Below are 19,998 nucleotides of genomic sequence, written 5' to 3' on the forward strand. Positions count from 1 at the left end.
GGTAAGTTGTTGAAGTATAGATTGTGCCATGGAAATGTAATCTGGTCTGAGCATATCCATTGAGGTTTAGGTTTAGTGCTGCAGGTTATTAGGATTTCTCACTCATTCCTAAATTACAGCAGCAGTTCATTTTCATAGTGTCGATCAGAAAAAATTAATCACAAGCATCCACTATTGATCAGCTTTATGATTTATCATGTTATTAGTCATCGCTTCTTATTATTCTGTTTCAATTCCTTGCAGATTAGAAACAGAAACAATAGAGGAAAATCACCCCCCTGGATCTTAGCCTTGGCCTTTTGCAAGCAAACACAAGAGGAGCTGTCAGGCTTTGCATGTCAAGTAGCCACTCGGCTGTTTGACAGCTTCTGGGTTTCAACCCCATTGGGATTGAGGCAGCTCAGGAAACCATGAGCGATGAGTCTTGTCATCTGCTGACGCTGCTCTAGCACCATGGCAGACAGTCCGTGATCTGACAAGAGGATCTGTCCTAGGGAGGCGAGCGCTGGGATCGGTAATTGGCTTCCTGGGAAACTACAGCTGGCAGAGAGGATGTAAAAAGAGGTGCGCACGTGCTGGGATATCGCTACAGTCTTGCTGAGTTGGTGGATCCACTTGGAGGAGGGTTTTGCCACTGCTCTTGGTTTTTCTCCCAGTTTGGTAATGTTGGCTTTGGGGAAAATTTCTGCTGACTCACCCGCCCCTGGACACCTTTTGCGAAGCCTAGCCAAGCAGTGAAGAGACTCAACGGCATCTTCCCCCAACTGTGGGTCCCCTCTGGTGGTCCCTAACCCCATCCACTCACAGCCCCCCCGCCCCGGGGAGTCCCCTGCAGTGGCCCCCGCTACTCGGGGGGTGGGGGTGAGTGTGCCCAAACTTCCCAGTGTGGCCCGTGCCCGGCAAGATTTTACCCTGTCTGCCACCGGGGCCCCAGCGCCGTCCCCCGCCGGCCCTGCCGCCCCACTCGCCCGCCCCAGGCCGCGCAGGATGGGGCCGGCGCTGGTGCGGCGCGGGGGCTGCCTGCTGCTCTGGCTGGCCCTGCTGCTGGGCTGCTGGGCCGAGCTGGGCAGCGGGCTGGAGTTCCCGGGGGCGGAGGGCCAGTGGACCCGCTTCCCCAAGTGGAACGCCTGCTGTGAGAGCGAGATGAGCTTCAACATGAAGACGCGCAGCTCCAGCGGGCTGGTGCTCTACTTCGATGATGAGGGCTTCTGCGACTTCCTGGAGCTCATCCTCACCCAGGGCGGGCGGCTGCAGCTCAGCTTCTCCATCTTCTGCGCCGAGCCCGCCACCCTGCTCTCTGACACAGCTGTCAACGACAACCTCTGGCATGCCGTCGTCATCCGCCGCCACTTCAAGAACACAACGTTGATCATCGACCGGACCGAGGCCAAGTGGGTGGAGGTGAAGTCCAAGCGGCGGGACATGACTGTCTTCAGCGGCCTCTTCTTAGGGGGGCTCCCGCCCGAGCTGCGCTCGGCCACACTCAAGCTGACGCTGTCCTCTGTCAAGGACCGGGAGCCCTTCAAGGGCTGGATAACGGACGTGCGGGTCAACTACACGCAGGCGTCGCCGGTGGAGAGCCAGGAGGTGCGACTGGATGACGAGCAGAGCCGCCTGTGCGCCAGGGAGGACGTCTGCCTCAACGGGGGCGTCTGCTCCGTGCTCAACGACCAGGCCGTCTGCGACTGCTCCCAGACAGGCTTCCGTGGCAAGGACTGCAGTGAAGGTAAGGGCTCACCCCATCGCTCCCCTTCCCCATGGCTCCTTGGAGGGGATGGGTAGGAGGCCAGGCTTGCATGGAGTTTCATCTGTATGAGTGGATCTCCTGTCCCTCCTTGCCCAGTCTCCAGCTCCCCTCTTCCCTGCCTTCCCCTCCCTGCCCTCCACGTGTTTCTGTCGCTGACCATGGTGCTATCGCTCTTCTGTTCTCTGCGAGGCTGGGTGAGAGGAAGGAGGAGGAGGAGGAGGGTGCTGTTTGGGTGTCTCCCAGAGGTGGGTGTGATTTGGGCTTGTCCCAGGCAGAGGAAAGATGGCTTCTGGGTGTTACCCAAGTGGGAAGGGGTAGCCAGCATGATGCTTGGCTGGAGTCAAGGGAGGGGATAGACGCACTTGTCACAAGCAGCTGGTGGCTGCTTGGCAGCGATGGAATTTTACCTGAATTAAATGCAAAAAAGCCCAACCTGGGTTTATTTTTGTAGGTTAGGGGGAGACCCAGAGTCCCTTGTGTGTTTGATACTTGCCTCTGATAACGTGGTTGAAATCAAATTGGTGTTTTATTTGTGAGTTCCTGAAATTGTTGCTGGGGAGGAGGGATATTCGGCAGAGGGTTTTGCGTGAAGGCTTTGCAGTGTGTTTGAGCAATTGACCCTGCCAGTCAGATGGGGAGAACACAACAGGGTAAGGGGGGGATGGGGGGTGATGTACATCCTCCAAGACCACAAAATGAATGAATATTTTACCAAGGAAGAGGGAGATGTAGAAAAGCAGCAGTTCACAGATCCCTTCTACAGCTACATCACAGCGTAAAACACGAGTCAGACTCAGTGCCCATTGTTTTTGGTGAGTGGAAGGAGTGTGAACATTTACTTTGCAGATGCATCTAGAACTTTAATAAATTCATTAATTAATTTGCCAGTAAATGTGTTATTGCTTGAAGATGCTTAGGCATGGAAATAACCTATGCTGTGTACCTAGAACAGGTCATGAAGGTGTAGGAATGAAATGAGAGCAAAGGTAGCAAAGGAAAATATAATCACGGCAAAACTGGAGAGCAGAGACCCTAGCTGAAAATGTTAAAAGGTGAAAAGAAATAAGATATTATCGAGGCCCAATGAAGATCTTCTCTGAGTGGCTGCATGACATTTATGGCTGAACAATTTGCCTTTAGCATTTCTATCAGATTTCACTCATTATAAGGAGGAAAACATCATTTGTGACTGTGCTTTATTATGTAACACCTCCTGTCCTTAGTGTCAATACTCCAAACACTACACTCATCCTGCATCCTGTTTATCAACTGTTTACCTCCCATCTGCCATTCATTACAAGAGGAGAAAAAAAAATACACCCAAACCCTATTTACACTTAAAAATAATCCTTAATAAGCGAAGAGCAAATGGTAGGTGGTGCTTTCAAATAGCACACGGTCCCAAAGCTCTGGAATTCAATACCTTCTGTAGGAGGTGAGGCCATACCAATGGATTCAGTGTTTGCATGTACAGTTTTCATAGGTGGGACTACAGAAGGGTATGGGAAATACGAAGTTGGTTTAGCGTCTTTGAGTTAGGGCCTGTTATAAACCAAATTATAAAGAAAGGGGGGAAATTGGGATGGGTAGCAGCTTGGGTAAAGCAACGTTTATATGTGAGATATATATAAAATACCTATAATATTAGGCATATATAGGCATATTTTATATATATATATATAAAACTAAGCATGCCTATTATATATTGTTAGGCATTTATCTGCCCTTTAATTTAAACCAGAGTTGGTTTCTTCTAAGCTATTCAAAAATATACAATACATATTAAATAAATAGTATCAGAGGAGATCTTATCTCAATAGCTTTTTTTTTGTTCTTTTTAGGACCATTTTTATGTTTAGGCTGGATGCTATTGAAATAAATATGCATTACAAAAATATTTATAGACCCTGGAGAAAGATAACACTGAAAATAATACTTTGAATCCCCCCCAATTTATGGCTTCATTTTAATACAGGGGATTTTACAACTGACATGAGTGGGATCAAGATTGCTCTCACGTATGAGGAGAGGCTGAGGGAGCTGGGGTTGCTTAGCCTGGAGAAGAGGAGACTCAGGGGTGACCTTATTGCTCTCTACAACTACCTGAAGGGAGGTTGTAGACAGGCAGAGGTTGGTCTCTTCTCCTAGGCAACCAGCACCAGAACAAGAGGACACAGTCTCAGGCTGTGCCAGGGGAGGTTTAGGCTGGAGGTTAGGAGGAAGTTTTACACAGAGAGAGTGATTGCCCATTGGAATGGGCTGCCCGAGGAGGTGGTGGAGTCACCATCACTGGAGGTGTTCAGGAGGAGACTTGATAGGGTGCTTGGTGCCATGGTTTAGTTGATTAGGTGGTGCTGGATGATAGGTTGGACACAATGATCTTGAAGGTCTCTTCCAACCTGGTCTGGTCTGGTCTGGTCTGGTCTGGTCTATTCTATTCTATTCTATTCTATATTCCTTGATCACGAAGAAGCCTTATAAAATAATAGTAAGGCTGAAGATTTTTAGCACACTAGACAGACTGCGGATTTTTAGCACACTTTCCCAGCAAACAGTCATCAAGTATTCAGGTTCTGATTCAATCTGAAACAGGAGGCAACATTTCCACTGATAGCAATAAAATGGAACTAGCCCTCTGCTGTTGACTGAGAAAAGATAGTCCCCTTGGGCAGGTTTTGATGAAGGGGATTAGTAGCTACTCCTGTGTGCAACTAAAGAAACGGAACTGTTTTATAAAAGCTTTAATATTGTAAGAAATAGAAGAGGCAGAAGGACAAGCCCCGCCATTATGTGTGCTAAGAGAGAAACCCTGGCTGTTGTTTGGTTTTGTAGCCAGCCCAGAAATCATGAGGGTGAATTTTATTCTTTTCTTGATGGCATGTGTCAATTTCCTACAAACCTTAGTAAGATGTTGCCACTGCTGGAGGATGGAGAATCATCTCAGAGTGCAGTGCTCGGGGGGTGTGTGTATTTCTGACTTTTCACTCTCTTATTTTGCTTTTTGACTAAAAATGGGTTAGATGGGGGGAAATCCCTAACTTGCTATTTTTTTAGCCACAAATATTTCTATTTTTTTTTAAACTACAAGTCCTTGTTCATCCCTCTTTTTCTTTTTCTTTTCTTTTTCTTTTTTCTTTTTTTTTTTTTCTTTGTGAAGATGAAAAGTGATCATTCTTTAAAGATGAAAAGAGATCACTAGGTGCTCTTCAAGGATAAAAAGTGATCATTAGATACTCTTTGGAGATAAAATGTCATCACTTGATACTCTTTTCCTTGGATTTTTAAAACAATTTTGTCATCTCCTTTTTATTTCCATCTTGGATTTAGCGAGATTCTGCATCTGCAGTCTGATAAGGCAGAGAATTGACAGGGTAACAAGGACTTCCAAGAATCAATATCAACAACAACAAAGAAAACCTTTCAGAACTCTCCTCTCCTGACTGGCACATTTGAGAGATGAGAAAGAATTGATTTATAGAATCAGAGAATTTAGAGTCGATGTTTCAAGGCTTAGGATGCAATTTCAAATAGAATTTATTTTGAAGGGAAAAGAAAAAAATAGAAAAAAGGTGGTGGGCTTTTGGCAAATTGTCCTCTTATTTATCCTGAAGGAAGATTTTCTTAGGTGAGTGAAGTTTCATCCATGTTTATTTGTTTTGGGAGACCCATAGCAATATTACCAGTTAAAGGATGCTGCCAGTTAAAGGATGCTATCAGTTAGACTCATAGAATTGTTAGGGTTGGAAGGGACCTCCAGGATCATCCAGTTCCAACCCTCCTGCCGTGGTCAGGGACACCTCACACTAGAGCAGGTTTCCCAGAGCCACATCCAACCTGGTCTTAAAAACCTCCAGGGATGAGGCTTCCACCACCTCCCTGGGCAACCTGTGCCAGTGTCTCACCACCCTCATGGGGAAGAACTTCTTCCTAACATCCAATCTGAACCTACCCATTTCTATTTTTTTTTTCCATTCCCCCTGGTCCTATCAGTCCCTGACACTCTAAAAAGTCCCCCCCCAGCTTTCTTGTAGGCTCCCTTAAGATACTGGAAGGCCACAATAATTAGTTGTAATTATTAGTTATACACAAAGTGGACTGGCTAGGGCTAGTTATTAGTTTGATATAAAGTTATTCTCAGTAGGACTTAACAGTTCTTGTACCTATCTAAACTTGATTTATGTTATCTGAACTACCCCAGTGTAAGACCAGTTTAAAGCAGGAAAGAATCACATTCATTGTGTTCAGTCCTGTCCTTTGTTTGGAGAGGATCTGAACTCTTTGGCATGAATCACAGAAAAAGTTTTGCTTGGATATCAAGGGGGTGCAGGCCAGGGGACATGAAAATATGCCCTGAGGCAGTTCTGTCGATGATGAGCCCATGTTCATGTGAGTAAAGACAGTGCAAGAGCCTTCTAAAAGAGAGAACAGAATCGCTATTTAATACTGAATCAGAAAAGGGGATATTATTTCACCTAGAAATAGTGACTGAGTGGAGGCAAAAATACACAAAATTATGATCAATTTAGTTAAGCATAAGGCTAGCATTAAAATAAACCCTGCTTGCCAGATCAGTTCTCTGATAAGTTTTTGACATGCATCACAATCTTCTCTGTAGTAATAACTATTACTGCCTGAAAGGCCATCAAGTGGTATGGCTTGATTCTGTGACCGGGAGAGCTCTTCATTAAAAGGACTGCTCTTCAAAATCAGATTTTTAGGGAATGAAGTCAGGTAAGGAGAAGCTACAATTCCTATCAGTGAGCCTCTTTATACCTGTAGTGGGGAGATTGGAGTAGAGGATCTCTGAGGTCCCTTCCAGCCTGAGCCATTCTGTGATTCTTTTTCTTCTTGTGCTCCTTATGTTCAAATTCAGAAGAACCCCCCTTATCTTAAACAGTAAATTAATAAAAGAAGGATCCTCTAACTTTAGACAATTAGGAATAGTGTGGCCAGCAGGAGCAGGGAGGTCATTGTGCCCCTGTACTCTGCATTGGTTAGACCACATCTTGAGTACTGTGTCCAGTTCTGGGCCCCTCACTTTAGGAAGGACATCGAGACACTTGAACGTGTCCAGAGAAGGGCAACAAGGCTGGTGAGAGGCCTTGAGCACAGCCCTATGAGGAGAGGCTGAGGGAGCTGGGATTGTTTAGCCTGGAGAAGAGAAGGATCAGAGGTGACCTCATTGCCCTCTACAACTACCTGAAAGGTGGTTGTAGGCAGGAGGGGGTTGGTCTCTTCTCCCAGGCAACCAGCACCAGAACAAGGGGACACAGTCTCAAGCTGTGCCAGGGGAGGTTTAGACTCGAGGTGAGGAAAAAGTTCTTCACTGAGCGAGTCATTCGTCATTGGAATGGGCTGCCCAGGGAGGTGGTGGAGTCGCTGTCCCTGGAGGTGTTCAAGGGGAGATTGGACGTGGCACTTGGTGCAATGATCTAGTTGTGAGGTCTGTTGGAACAGGTTGGACTTGATGATCCTTGGGGTCTCTTCCAACCTTAGTTACTGTGTGATACTGTGTGATACAATATATATATATGTGTATATATATGTGTGTGTGTGTATATATATATATATGTAATTTCCCTTTCATAGAATCAAACAGGTTGGAAAAGACCTCAGAGATCATCAAGTCCAACCTATTACCTAATACCTAACACCACCTGACAGCTAAACCATGGCTCCAAGTGCCACAATCAATCCTTTTTTGAACACCTCCAGGGATGGTGACTCCACCACCTCCCTGGCAGCACATTCCAATGGCCAATTACTCTTTCTGTGAAGAACTTTCTCTTCACCTCGAGCCTAAACTTCCCCTTTTACCCTCATTTATATTAAAAACAAACCCCCACCATGGCTAGTATCCTGCCTGAGAAAATAAGAGGCTATATAAAGCAAGTAACACATCTTGGTTTGGGACAAATTTCTCCTAAGCTTCTTGTCACTCCATGCTCTTCTGCTTGGCTGTCTGCAACTTTTTGGGAACAAAGAAGAAAGAAAGAAAAAAGGTGTGCAGGATAATTTCTCCTTTAGAAAGAAATAGATCTTGCCTACTTCCTTCAGGAGTAGCATGGGACAGAGACAACTTCTCTGTGAATGCAAAGCATTCCTGTTGAAAAACTCTTCTGAGTTCTGACTGTTCTACTGAGTTACTGTTTTGTCAGGGAATCAGTGAGGACTGTTCCTGCAACTGCTCACTGTGAGATTCTTCTTTAGCAGCTATGCAGAAGCTGATACAAGCCCTGCTTTGAGCTGTGAAAGTGATTTTCCTTTTTCCTTTTCCTTTTTTCCTTTTTTTCCTTGTCCTTTTCCTTTTTTATTTCTCCTTTTTTTCCCTCTTCTTTTTCCTGCTCCCTTTTTTCCTGCTCCCTTTTTCCCTTCTCCTGTTTTTCCCTTCTCCTGTTTTTTCCCTTCTCCTTTTTTTCCCACTTGTCTCCTTCCCCCCCCTTCTCCTCTTTTCCCCTCTTCTTTTTTCCTCATCTTCTTTTTTCCCCTCTTCCCTCTTTTCTTCCCCTTTCTCCTCTTTTATCTTCTTTCCATTTTATTTGCTGACTTTTTAGTTATATTTTTTCTGGTAAGGAATTCCATCTGTCTCAGGCTAGCCAGCATTTAGATTTGTTTGTTTAGGTTCCAAGCCTATTGCATCAGTCTTTGCTGTGCTTATTTGCTTCTTTGTGTTTAAAGGTCTTCCAGTATTTATATATTTTTGTAAATTCTCATATTTTAATTAATTTAATTCTTTTGCCTTGAAAAAAACGTATTTAGGCATTAATTCTCTTTTGCAGGCTATGTATTTGTGTGTGAAGAGATGCTGTTGAATATAAGAAGTTCCATCTAAACATGAGGAGGAACTTCTCTAATTTAAGGGTGACAGAGCACTGGAGCAGGCTGGCAAGAGAGGTGGTAGGGTCTCCATTTCTGGAGACAATCAAAACCACTTGGAGGTGTTCCTTTCTGACCTTTTTTAGGTGAACCTGCCTTGGTGAGGGTATTGGACTTGCTGCTCTCCAAAGGTCCCTACCAACCCCTCCCATACCTTGATACTGTTGAACTCTTTGCCCATAGTGAACCTTAACAGAGTAGTCACCATGGTCCTTATCCTTCTTGAATAGGTAGCTAAATGTACTTAGGACTGGCAAACCCTGTGAGCACAACTCTCCTTTTGCTTTACACCTCAGAATCTTTGTCTCCAGTATGAATCTGTGGTATTTGATCAGCATTCTATCTGCACACTGAATTTCTTCTCAGTGCCAGTGGGCACTGGGGTGATGTTGATTTAGGAGGAGGGCTAGAAATCCATTTGAGATTGCACTAAGGTTCTGTGGTATTCACCAATGATTTGACTCATTTAGCAATAAATGCTGGAATTCTGTTCAGGGTTTCTGAACAGTGACTTTGCTGTCAGGGCAGAATCATTTTGTTTAGTATTTGCAAACAGTGACTTCATTGTCAGGGCAGAATCTTAAGGGCTCTTAAGGGCAGGTAGTCAAATAATCCCAAAGTCTTTCACAACTGTGCCCTTCTCACTTAGTCGTACAAAACCAGAATCCTTGTGTCAGCTCAGAGCAGAATTTTGCATCACTTTCTTGATGCAGTTTGCTAGATTATTTGATTTGCTAGGATTCAGCATTCCAGCATATTGATTTCAATACCTGCCTGGTGTAAAGTCACAACAATTTCAGTACCCTGTCACTCCCAATTAGGAACTGGCAGGCTGGGGTATATTATCTTTTAAGAAGGCTGCTCCTTGAATATTGCTAATCTTTTTAAAATGTTGATGTTGAAAGACTTCCAACAGACCACTTTACACCTATAGCATGTGTCTTAGTGCCCCAGATCAATAATATTTTGTATAGTGAGATTGTTGCTTGCCTTTGTGCCTGTCTAAGATGCAGGCTCTATTCTAATTTTAACAATGTGACCCTCAGTACAAGAAGGACCTCAGGGAACTGCTTGGAAGAGTTCAGTGTAGAGCCACAAAGATGCTGAAGGCTGTGGAACATCTCCCTGCTAAGGAAAGGCTGAGGGAGCTGGGGCTTCTTCCTCTTGGAGAAGAGGAGCCTGAGGGGTGCCCTCATTCATGTTGATAAAGATGTGCAGGGCAGTGTCAGGAGGATGGAGCCAGGCTCTGCTCAGGGATGTCCAATGATAGGACAAGGGGCAATGGGTGCAAGCTGAAGCAGAGGAGGTTCATGGGAACAGAAGGGAAAAACTATTTCACTGTGAGGGTGGCAGAGCCCTGGAGCAGGCTGCCCCGAGAGGTTGTGGAGTCTCCTTCTCTGGAGACGTTAAAACCTGTTTGGCTGTATTCCTGTGTGACCTGCCCTGGGTGATCTTGCTCTGGCAGGGGGGGCTGGACTCAATGATCTTTCAAAGTCCCTTCCAACCCATTATGTGATTCTGTGAAATGACAGAATGCTAACATGCTAGAAGAGCTTCCATGTAGCAGCACAGGACCTTGTGTGTTGGGTTTTGATCATATTCATCCAGGATTTCAACATTCTATAATAAAACTGTCTCTGTTTTCCTGTAATTACACTTCAAAGCTCACAGGCATTTTAGACCAAATGTACATGATCTTTTTTTCTCAGCTGCAGGTTGGCTCTCTAGGAGTCTTTTAAGAGTAGATGCTAGTCAAGGAGTTGTGGGCAAACATGTGGATTACAGAACATATAATTTTATCCCATCATCATTACAGAGCTGATGGATAGGAATGGGGAAAGAGGCTGGCAAGTAAAAGTGGTTCCTGATAGACATAGCTTTATATAGAGGCTAACAACATATGCAAGTGTGGGGTTTGTGCCTCTTGTAATAATCATAGCAAAACTGATTACTGACTTCAAACCACAAGGTTCATTTCTCTCTATTGCTTAAAGTAATCTGATGTTTGCTCTTCCAGAAACCTTGGTGTTCCTTTTAGAAAATGTCTGCTTCTGGGAAAACATTGTCTCTAGCCTTGCAGAGCCGCTGCAAATTGTCTGCCTTCATAAAGACAGGGTTTTACAGAGTGGTGAAGGGCATTCTGAGGTGTTGTGTGCCATGCTGTACCTGAGGAGTAAATTGTAAAGCCCAAAGTATGCTTCTTTCAGAGAAGGATTTGCTAGCACACCCCTTGACCTGTGTTGGATATAGAATTGAGCAGCAAAGTCAGGGTGCAGAGTACTGTGATCCTTTCAGTTCTGTGCTGACCAAGGACCAAAATATATAAATTTTTAGGAAATCATAAATCTCTTAGGAAATAATATAGGCTTTTCCCACGGAGCTGTGCACTTTCTCAAGTGACACTTACTCCTTCTGTACTGTGGTGATAGTATCTGAGAGTATCACAAGTGCTTTACCAGCCTGGATGGTATTATCTTATGCACAGAACTCAGTCTTTCAGCTCATGTTGTCTTCTGTGAAACTACAAAGTAGTTGTATGTAGTGGGCTCATGCAAAGGGCTGCCCCTTCTCCTTGATCTTGGGCTGCAGGAAGGCTGCAGAGGGACTTCACATAAGGGTGTCTAGAGAGAGGACAAGGGGGAATGGTTTGAAGCTTGAGGGAGAGCAGGGTTAGACTGGAGCTGAGGAAGAAGTTCTTCAGTATGAGGGTGGTGAGAGTCTAGAATAGGCTGCCCAGGGAGGCTGTGGATGCCTCCTACCTAGGGATATTCAAGGCCAGGTTGGATGAGGCCTTGAGCAGCTGAGTCTAGCTGAGAGGTGTCCCTGCCCATGGCAGGGAGGTTGGAATGGATGATCTCTGAGGTCCCTGTCAATCTGAGCCATTCTCGGATTCCATGATAGGATTTTAGATTAGGGTTTTATGGAGTTTTTTTATGAACATGGAGCTATTTAGCTGGGTCTTAATAACCAGCAAATGTGATGCCTTATAAATAGCTGCAAAATAAGGGGGGTTCTGTTTTCATTTTCAATTGGAATCAATTTGAAGTCCCATTGACTCGAGTTTAGAAGTAGGGCAAGCTTAATAACCTGCTGAATCTGAACTGATTATTCAAGTGGGACTAGAAAACCAGAGAAGATCCAGGACAAATTGAAGAACCTGCTGATTCTGACTGTGGGATTCACCTGGGACTATCTACAGAGAAAAATACTTTTTATAAATCCTGATGTTTATTAGCATCATCATCGTCATTAGAAGTATTCAGTGCTTTCATACATGCTTATGAACCATGGTGTGAGAGCAAAGTCTTACAACTAATCTTGCTTTACATTTAGGGGGCTCAAAAATTCAGTTTTTACCCCCCCAAAAAAGAGCAGGCAGTGTATTCAGTAAAATCCTTTTTGCAGTTGCTGCCACTACAAAGTGTGCAGAGTTTATTTTGACTCAGTGTTACACACCCAGCAGTGCTACTGAGATGTGCAGCTTTCAGGTTGCTTTTAGCCTGGCACAATGCACAAAGTCTTAAGATGAAGAACCTTGACTTTTTGGTGTAGAAAAAGGCTGTCAAATTGCTCAAAGGCAGAAGAATTGGACTGATTCTTCTCACAGTGGTGTCCTTTTCTTGTAATTAACAGAGCATGTGCAGCCATCCTGGAAGTCATTGGTATTGCACTGTCCAATTGGAGATGCAAGTCACACTTCCAAAGATTCAGAATGACATCTTAATTTCTGGTATAGAATGACCTTCATGTTGATCTTTCTGTTCTATGCTTATTAACTTCAAGAAAAGATGGGGGGGGGGAAAGTGACACTTTTGTCAAAGGAGGCATTTCATAGATTCATACATTCGTAGAGTCATAGAATGGTTTGGGTTGCAAAGTACCTTAATGATTATCTAGTTCCAAACCCCCTGCCACGGGCAGGGGCACCTTCTACTAGTTCAGGTTGCTCAAGGATTCATCCAGCCTGGCCTTGAACACCTCCAGGGAGAAGGCATCCACAACCTCCCTGGGCAGCCTGTTCCAGAGTCTTACCACCCTTGTACTGAAGAACTTCTTCCTAAGGTCCAGTCTAACCCTGCTGTCCTTCAGCTTCTGTCAATTGGTGAAGTAAAGGAATTTGTCCTGGTACTCCTTTCATGTCTTTGGAAGTGATGCCTCTTGAAGGTAATCTATTAATTAGTATATTAAGCCATCATCAAGTAAGAGTAAGAACAGGGACTTGCTGGAGAGGGCACAGAAAAGGGCTACCAAGATGCTGAGGGGTCTGGAACATCTCTTTTATGATGAAAGACTGAGAGAACTGGGGCTTTTTAGTCTGGAGAAGAGCAGTCTGAGGAGGGATCTCATGAATGCTTATCAATATTTGAAGGGTGGGTGTCAGGAGGGTGGGACCAGGCTTTTTTTCCGTGGTGCCGAGCAACAGGACAAGGGGTAATGGGCATGAACATTAACACACAAGTTCCATCTAAGGGTGAGGAGGAACCTTTTTAATTTAAGGGTGACAAAGCACTGAGGCAGGCTGCCAAGAGAGGTGGTGGAGTCTTCATCTCTGGAGACATTCCAAACCCACCTGGACATGTTCCTGTGTGATCTTGATTTTTTTTCTCTATTTCTAGAGGTATAATAAGAGCACACATGCATTTTTTTCCCCCCCATGTAAGCTTATGAATTAATAGCTAAGTGTATTTTCATATCCTAACCTTATTTCCCACCCTCCTTGCTGGGATATTAAAATGCTTGCAGTTTTAAAACATGTTTGGTTTTTCCTTTCCATCCCCATGTTTTTATTGTGCTTACTGATTTAGTGCAGAAGTTTTTAAAGCGTAGGTCACTATGACTCAGGGCAGCCTACAAACCAACAAAGTCATGGGTGTCAGTCTGGTGTGTATTAACATAGTGCACAGAATCATAGAGTGTTAGGGGGTTGGAAGGGACCTCCAGAGATCACCCAGTCCAGCCTTGCCCTGCCAGAGCAGCATCACCTAGGGCAGGTCACACAGGAATGCATCCAGGTGGATTCTGAAAGTCTCCAGAGGAGGAGACTCCACAACCTCTCTGGGCAGCTTGCTCCAGGGCTCCATCACCCTCACCATACAGAGGTGTCTCCTCCTGTTGAGGTGGAACCTCCTGTGCTGTAGTTTATATCCACTGTTCCTTGTCCTGTCACTGGGCACCACCACAAAGAGCCTGGCACCTTCATCCTGGCACCCACCCCTCAGATAGAGACTTTGATCAGATCTCCTCTCAGCCTTCTCCTCACCAGACAAAACAGCCCCAGGGCTCTCAGTCTTTCCTCACAGAAGAGATGTTCAAGTTCTCCGATCATCCTTCTAACTCTGCTGGACTCTCTCCAGTGGATCTCTGTCTCTCTTGAACTGGGGAGCCCAAAACAGGACACAGAACTCCAGGTGTGGTCTCAGCAGGGAAGAGTAAAGGGGAAGGAGAATGTCCTTAGACCTGCAGGACACACTTTTCTTAAGGCAGCCTCTTCTGACAGTATTACTAAGTTTAGCAAATGAAGCACTTGAAAGCTACGTGCTGTCAGGAGAAAAGATACTGTGTGAGCTTAATTTCATCTGTTTCTGAGTATCCATTATGAAATAATCTTTAATTACATGCTCACACACCACTTTTTCCTCGTGCTTTCTGCCTCATTCAGTGCATCATCTGGATAAGAAGTTCTTCACTGTTTTGTTTTCTCTTTGCTGTTCAGTGGCTAGCCCTGAGCCTTATTTATCTTCCATATTCAAACCAGTTCTGAAGAGAAATTATTAACTGTTCCCTAGGCTTTTCATAATGACAATATGTAGGCTGCCACACAAGTATTAAAAATTAGGCAAAGCTCATGTAAGATGCCAGATGCTATTATGCCAGCTGCAGAGGACTGAGGCAAGAGACTGGATGTAAAAACAGAGTGCACAAGCTGAGTTTTCATGAGAACTTCGCTTCATGCTCCAAGCATCCTCTGCAGCTTCAAAGCACAGCTTGCACTGACTTCAGATTCCAGGGCTGAGTGATCAGCACTGCATATTCTGGCATATCCAGTGAGGCAAGCTCCCTGGAGGTGGCAGTGTCCTCAGCAGCTTAAGAAATGACCATGTGGAAGATGCCTGCCTTTGAAAACCTGAACACATCAGGCTGTGCAAGTTGGGGCTGCTTAGCCTGGAGGAGGCTTAGGGGAGACCTTTTAGTGGCCTTCCAGTACCTGAAGAAGAAAGCTGGGATTTTTCCCAAGGGCTCGTAGTGCTAGGATGAGAGAAAATGGACTGAAGCTTGAGGAGGGCAGATTTGGACTAGAAATGACGAAGAAATTCTTTCCAGTGAGGGTGGTGAGATACTGGAACACGTTACCCGGGGAGGTTGTGGATTCCCCCTCCCTGGAAGTGTTCAAGGCCATGTTGGATGAGGCCTTGAGCAGCTGAGAGATGTCTCTGCTCACGGTGGGGAGGTCAGAGTAGGTAATCTCTGAGGTCCCTTCCAACCTAACCCATTCTATGGTTCTAACATTTTCTAAGTGAAGGACTTGAGCCAGAGATATCCTGAAAAAGCATCTAACACTCAATCCTTTCTGTTGTCAAGGCCAGGCTGGATGAAGCCTTGAGCAACCTGGGCTCAAGGCTGGGCTGGTGGAAGGTGTCCCTGCCCATGGAGGGGGTTTGGAACTAGATATCAATAAGGTCCCTTCCAACCCAAACCATTCTCTGCCTTCGAGGCAGCATCGCCCTCCCCTCAGTCTGTGTTACCCTCCTCTCCTTAGCCAGGAGTCTTGTGTTGCAGGGGCAGGTGCAGTGCTCGTTGGCACCACGGCTTTCTTCATTCCTCAGCCCTTGCTTATTGCTAAGAATAGAGCTCTTCTGTGCACAGAACAAGCCAAGGAGGCTCTGGAGACAATTGCACTAAAGTGTGTAATCAAAGGCTATATCATAACATACATGAATACAGTTACGTAAGAAGCCTTCTGTCTCCACGCTGCTATTTTTGACTTTGCAACCTAAACAACTTTCTTTCAAGGTAGTAAAATACTCAGAGTGTGTAATTTTGTTATAGATTTATTTAAAACACTGCTCCCACACAGGCATCCCAGCCCCAGCCTTTGTGTTTTCTTCTCTTTAATGAGGAAGCATCCTTTCCAGAAGGCCCCTTCCAAGCAGGGATGTTGATGATGGGCAAACACTGGTTCTGTTCCAAAATTCTGTGGCTGGACCTAGCACAGGCTACAGAGTTTCCACTGACAGGGAAGACCTGCTGAGGTTGAAGTTGAGGTATGCAGCCACAGACCAAGCAGTCTTTCAGGAGTTTCATAACAAAATGCAAGAGTAACAGGAGATGAACAGCAGGATGAGGGAGGTGATTCTCCCACTCTGTTCTTTTGTGGGACACCACCAGGAGCCCTGTGTCAAATTCTGGGATCCCCAACCTAAGAAAGTCATGGAACTGGTGGAGAGGGTCCAGAGGAGGCCATGAAGAAGATCAGGGGAGAAGCTCCCCTATGGGGATAGGCCTTGCAAGTGGGAGCTGTTCAGCCTGGAGAACAGAAGGCTCTAGGGAGACCTCAGAGCAGCCTTCCAGCACCTGACGGGGGCTACAGGAGAGCTGGGGAGGAACTTCATAAGAGCTTGAAGTGACAGGATGAGGGAAAATGGGCTTGAGCTGGAAAAGGGGAGTTTGAGACTGGAGATTGGAAGAAATTCTTTCCAGTGAGGGTGGTGAGACACTGGAACAGATTGTACAGGGAGGTTGTGGCTGTCCCCTCCCTGGAGGTGTTCAAAGCCACGTTGGATGAGTCCTTCAGCAATCTGGGCTGGTGGAAGATGTCCCTTCCTGTGGCAGGGGGTTGGAACTGGATGCTCTCTGAGGTCCCTTCCAACCCAAACCGTTCTATGAATCTATGAACATTGTGCAAAGCTATTTTTGAGAACTTTTGCAGCATGAGCAGATTCTGGTGAGTTTTCAAAGGGTTGGCAAAAGGCTTAACCCTGAAAGCCAAATTACTGCTGCCCAAGTGGGTTTTGTATTTCTGCTTCAAAATAAGACAAAAGTCAAAAGGAATCAGAATGGAAATGAAACTTCCTTAGAGTTCCCTTGGGGAGATACTCCTGCTAACATAAATGTCAGGTTTTCAGCTGAGATATTTTTTTTGGTGACTTAATCAAATATATTTTGGTTTAATACTGTAAAAAAAAGATGACTTCCCCACTCTGCTAGGTCACTCTGGATTTTCTTTAATTGCTATACTCGATCTTCCTCTCTAGGGTGTCTGTTAAACACATAAGTAAATAAAGCCTCACACAAAATTGTTTCAGTGTACTTCAGTGACTACTTACAGGCTGATGCTTAACCTGTACGTTACTTCATGGCATTTCATCACCCAGTGATGTTTTCTGGGGGCTCACAACAGAAGAGGGGCATGGACCTGCTCAAGTGGTTACAGACGAGGGCCACCAAGATGATCAGAGGCCTGGAGAACCTCTCTGATGAGACAGGCTGAAAGAACTGGGGGCTGTTCAGCCTGGAAAGGAGAAAGCTCTGGGGAGATCTTAGAGCTGCATTTCACTATCTGAAGGGGACCTACAGGAAGGCTGGGGAGGGACTGATTAGAAGGGCCTGTGGGGATAGGAAGAGGGGCAATGGTTTGAAAGTGGAGCAGGGGGGATTTAGGTTGGACATCAGAAGGAAGTTCTGCACAATGAGAGTGAAATACTGGTGAAATACTGGAACATGTTGCCCAGGGATGTGGTTGAGGCCCCACCCCTGGAGACATTCAGGATTAGCCTTGCTGTGTCCCTGGGCAGCCTGCTCTAGTTGGAGGTGTCCCTGCTGAGTGCAGGGGGCTTGGAGAAGATGACCTTTGAGGGTCCCTTTCAACGCAATGTAATCTGTGAAGCTGTGAATTTTCAGGAGTATGTAAGATTATTCCACCCACTGCTGTAAGTGGGACTGCATGAGGTAGAATAAATTTTATTTATTTTTTTTCAATGATAATAAAGTGTAATTTAAAATCATAGTTTAATTAGGTGCAATCTTCACTGCAGAGTTGTAGACATTTCATAGGTCCATAGAATGGTTTGGGTTGGAAGGGACCTTAAAGATTGTCTAGTTCCAACCCTCCTGCCATAGGCAGGGACACCTCCCACCAGCCCAGGTTGCTCAAGGCCTCATCTATCCTGGCCCTGAACACCTCCAGGGATGAGACATCCACAACCTCCCTGGGCATCCTGTTGCAGGGTCTCACTACCCTCACTGGTAAGAATTTCTTCCTAATCTTCCAGTCACAATCTGCCCTCCTCAAGCTTCAATCCATTCCCTCTTGTCTTGTCACTACAGTAAGTAACAGGGTTTATTTTTCTCTAGGTAATAGCAACATAAAAATATATGTATAAATGTTTAGGGCCAGCTATTTGTGTTTTCCTGTACTCTGGATGTTGTGCCTGCTTTGTGATCTTATTAGATTTGCCTTTAGAAATGCCTTTTAAGAATGGGTAATAATGAATTTAAACTCTGTCTGCTAATATATATTGTTCAAGCTCCACGCCCTGGTTCTTTCACCACCTCTTTGTTGTGTTTTCTGGAAAACAATTGCACTGCTATTTCTTCAGGAAGGCTTCAGTCCTGCAGGAAAATAGTACCAGTCAGAAATCCCAGTCCTATCTGACATCCCTAAAGGCTGTTTTTTGCTAAGCAGTGAAGGAAGTATAATTTAATGTGCTCTGATTTTACCGTCACTTAAAATATGTCCCTAGCTCAGCAGTGCTGCTCTGCAGAACCTTTATTCTCTCTCACTTGCTCTCATGTGAAACCAAGAAGATTGTATGCAAAGACTGAAGCAAAACTTTGCCAGCCTCATGGGACTCTGGGGACCCCAACAGAAGAGAGTCTTGGACCTGCTGGCACAGGTCCACAGGAGGCCACAAAGGTGATCAGAGGAGAAAGTTCTTCACAGAGAGAGTCATTCCTCATTGGAATGTGCTGCCCAGGGAGGTGGTGGAGTCACCATCCCTGGAAGTGTTCAAGAGGGGATTGGACGTGGCACTTGGTGCCATGGTTTATTCATGAGGTCTGTGGTGACAGGTTGGACTTGATGATCTTTGAGGTCTCTTCCAACCTTGGTGATACTGTGATATAGGGCTGGAGATCCTCCCTTATGAGGACAGGCTCCAGGGAGACCTTAGAGCAGCCTCCCAGTACCTGAAGGGGGCTGCCTGAGGGAGAGCTGGGGAGGGACTGTTTAGAAGAACTTGTAGTGATAGCTTGAGAGGGAATGAATTGAAGCTCGAGGAGGGCACATTTAGACTAAAGATCAGGAAGAAATTCTTTGCGGTGAGGGTGGTGAGACACTGGAACAAGTTGCCCAGGGAGGTTGTGGATGTCCCCTCCCTGGAGGTGCTGAAGGCCAGGTTGGATGAGGCTTTGAGCAGCCTGGGCTGGTGGGAGGTGTCCCTGCAGTCTGCAGAGGGGTTGGAACTAGATGATCTCTTAAGTCCCTTCCAACCTAAAGCATTCTATGAATCTTATGAATTTATGAATTATTTCTCCTTCAAAAACTGGATCTTTCATAAATGATTACATCAGATGAATGGTAGACATCTGGAAGCATAAAATGGAAAAAAAGGAGACATGAAGGACTAAGAAGTAATTAAGTACTGGAAATGGGATTTGGAATTGCTATTTTATTTTCAGAATTCTATTACAAGTTCTTTATATATCTCAAGTATTTAATCTCCCTCTCACTTTTTCACCCATAAAATAAGGTTAATAATATTCACTGTCTTCCTACCATTCCCTGCCTGTTTTGTTTGGTAATGGCTGAGAATTCAGAGCATATTTTGCTATATTCCCATCAATACCTGCTACAAGAGAAGTGAATCTTGCTTAGGCTTTTAGCGGCTACATATTCTATCCATGCTGAGATGTAGTTGAGACACAAAAATTGGAGCAGAAGCAATGAATGTTTTTGCTTTGTTGTAATTTAGGGTATTCCAGGTTGCTTTAAGGGCAGCAAAGTTCCTGGTGCACTCATCTGTACTCTTTACAAAGAAATGTCCTTCTTTAGAGTCTCCTCTTTGGGCCTGGTTTGTGTTTTACTTTTCATAGCATAAAATGGTAACAAGAACAAGTTGCCAGGGAGGTTGTGGATGCCCCCTCCCTGGAGGACCCCTTCAGATACTGAAATGCTGCTCTAAGGTCTCCTTGGAGCCTTCTCTTCTCCAGGCTCTATCAGCCCTAAATCTTTGAGTCTGTCTTTCAAGTGAGGGTCATGAGACACTGGAAGAGGTTGCCCAGGGAGGTTGTGGATACCCCCTCCCTCGTGGTGTTGAAGGCCAGGCTGGTTGAGGCCTTGAGTAGCCTGGTCTAGTGCAAGGTATCCCTGCCCATGG

General features: G+C 45.2%; 1 protein-coding gene across 26 annotated transcripts in view; it reads left to right on the plus strand.

Moving 5' to 3' along the window:
- NRXN1 (neurexin 1) overlaps positions 1-19,998 on the plus strand; it is an 806,593-nt gene that overhangs the window by 3,731 nt on the left and 782,864 nt on the right. For all 26 annotated transcript variants that reach the window (XM_054169692.1, XM_054169696.1, XM_054169804.1 and 23 more), the window contains exon 2: positions 244-1,726. In XM_054169692.1, coding sequence (XP_054025667.1) covers positions 988-1,726 — 739 coding nt within the window. In that variant the 5' untranslated portion in view covers positions 244-987. The remainder of the gene's footprint in view (positions 1-243; positions 1,727-19,998) is intronic.

This window comes from Dryobates pubescens, chromosome 2, assembly GCF_014839835.1.
Source record: "Dryobates pubescens isolate bDryPub1 chromosome 2, bDryPub1.pri, whole genome shotgun sequence".
In the NCBI taxonomy this organism is placed as follows: Eukaryota; Metazoa; Chordata; class Aves; order Piciformes; family Picidae; genus Dryobates; species Dryobates pubescens.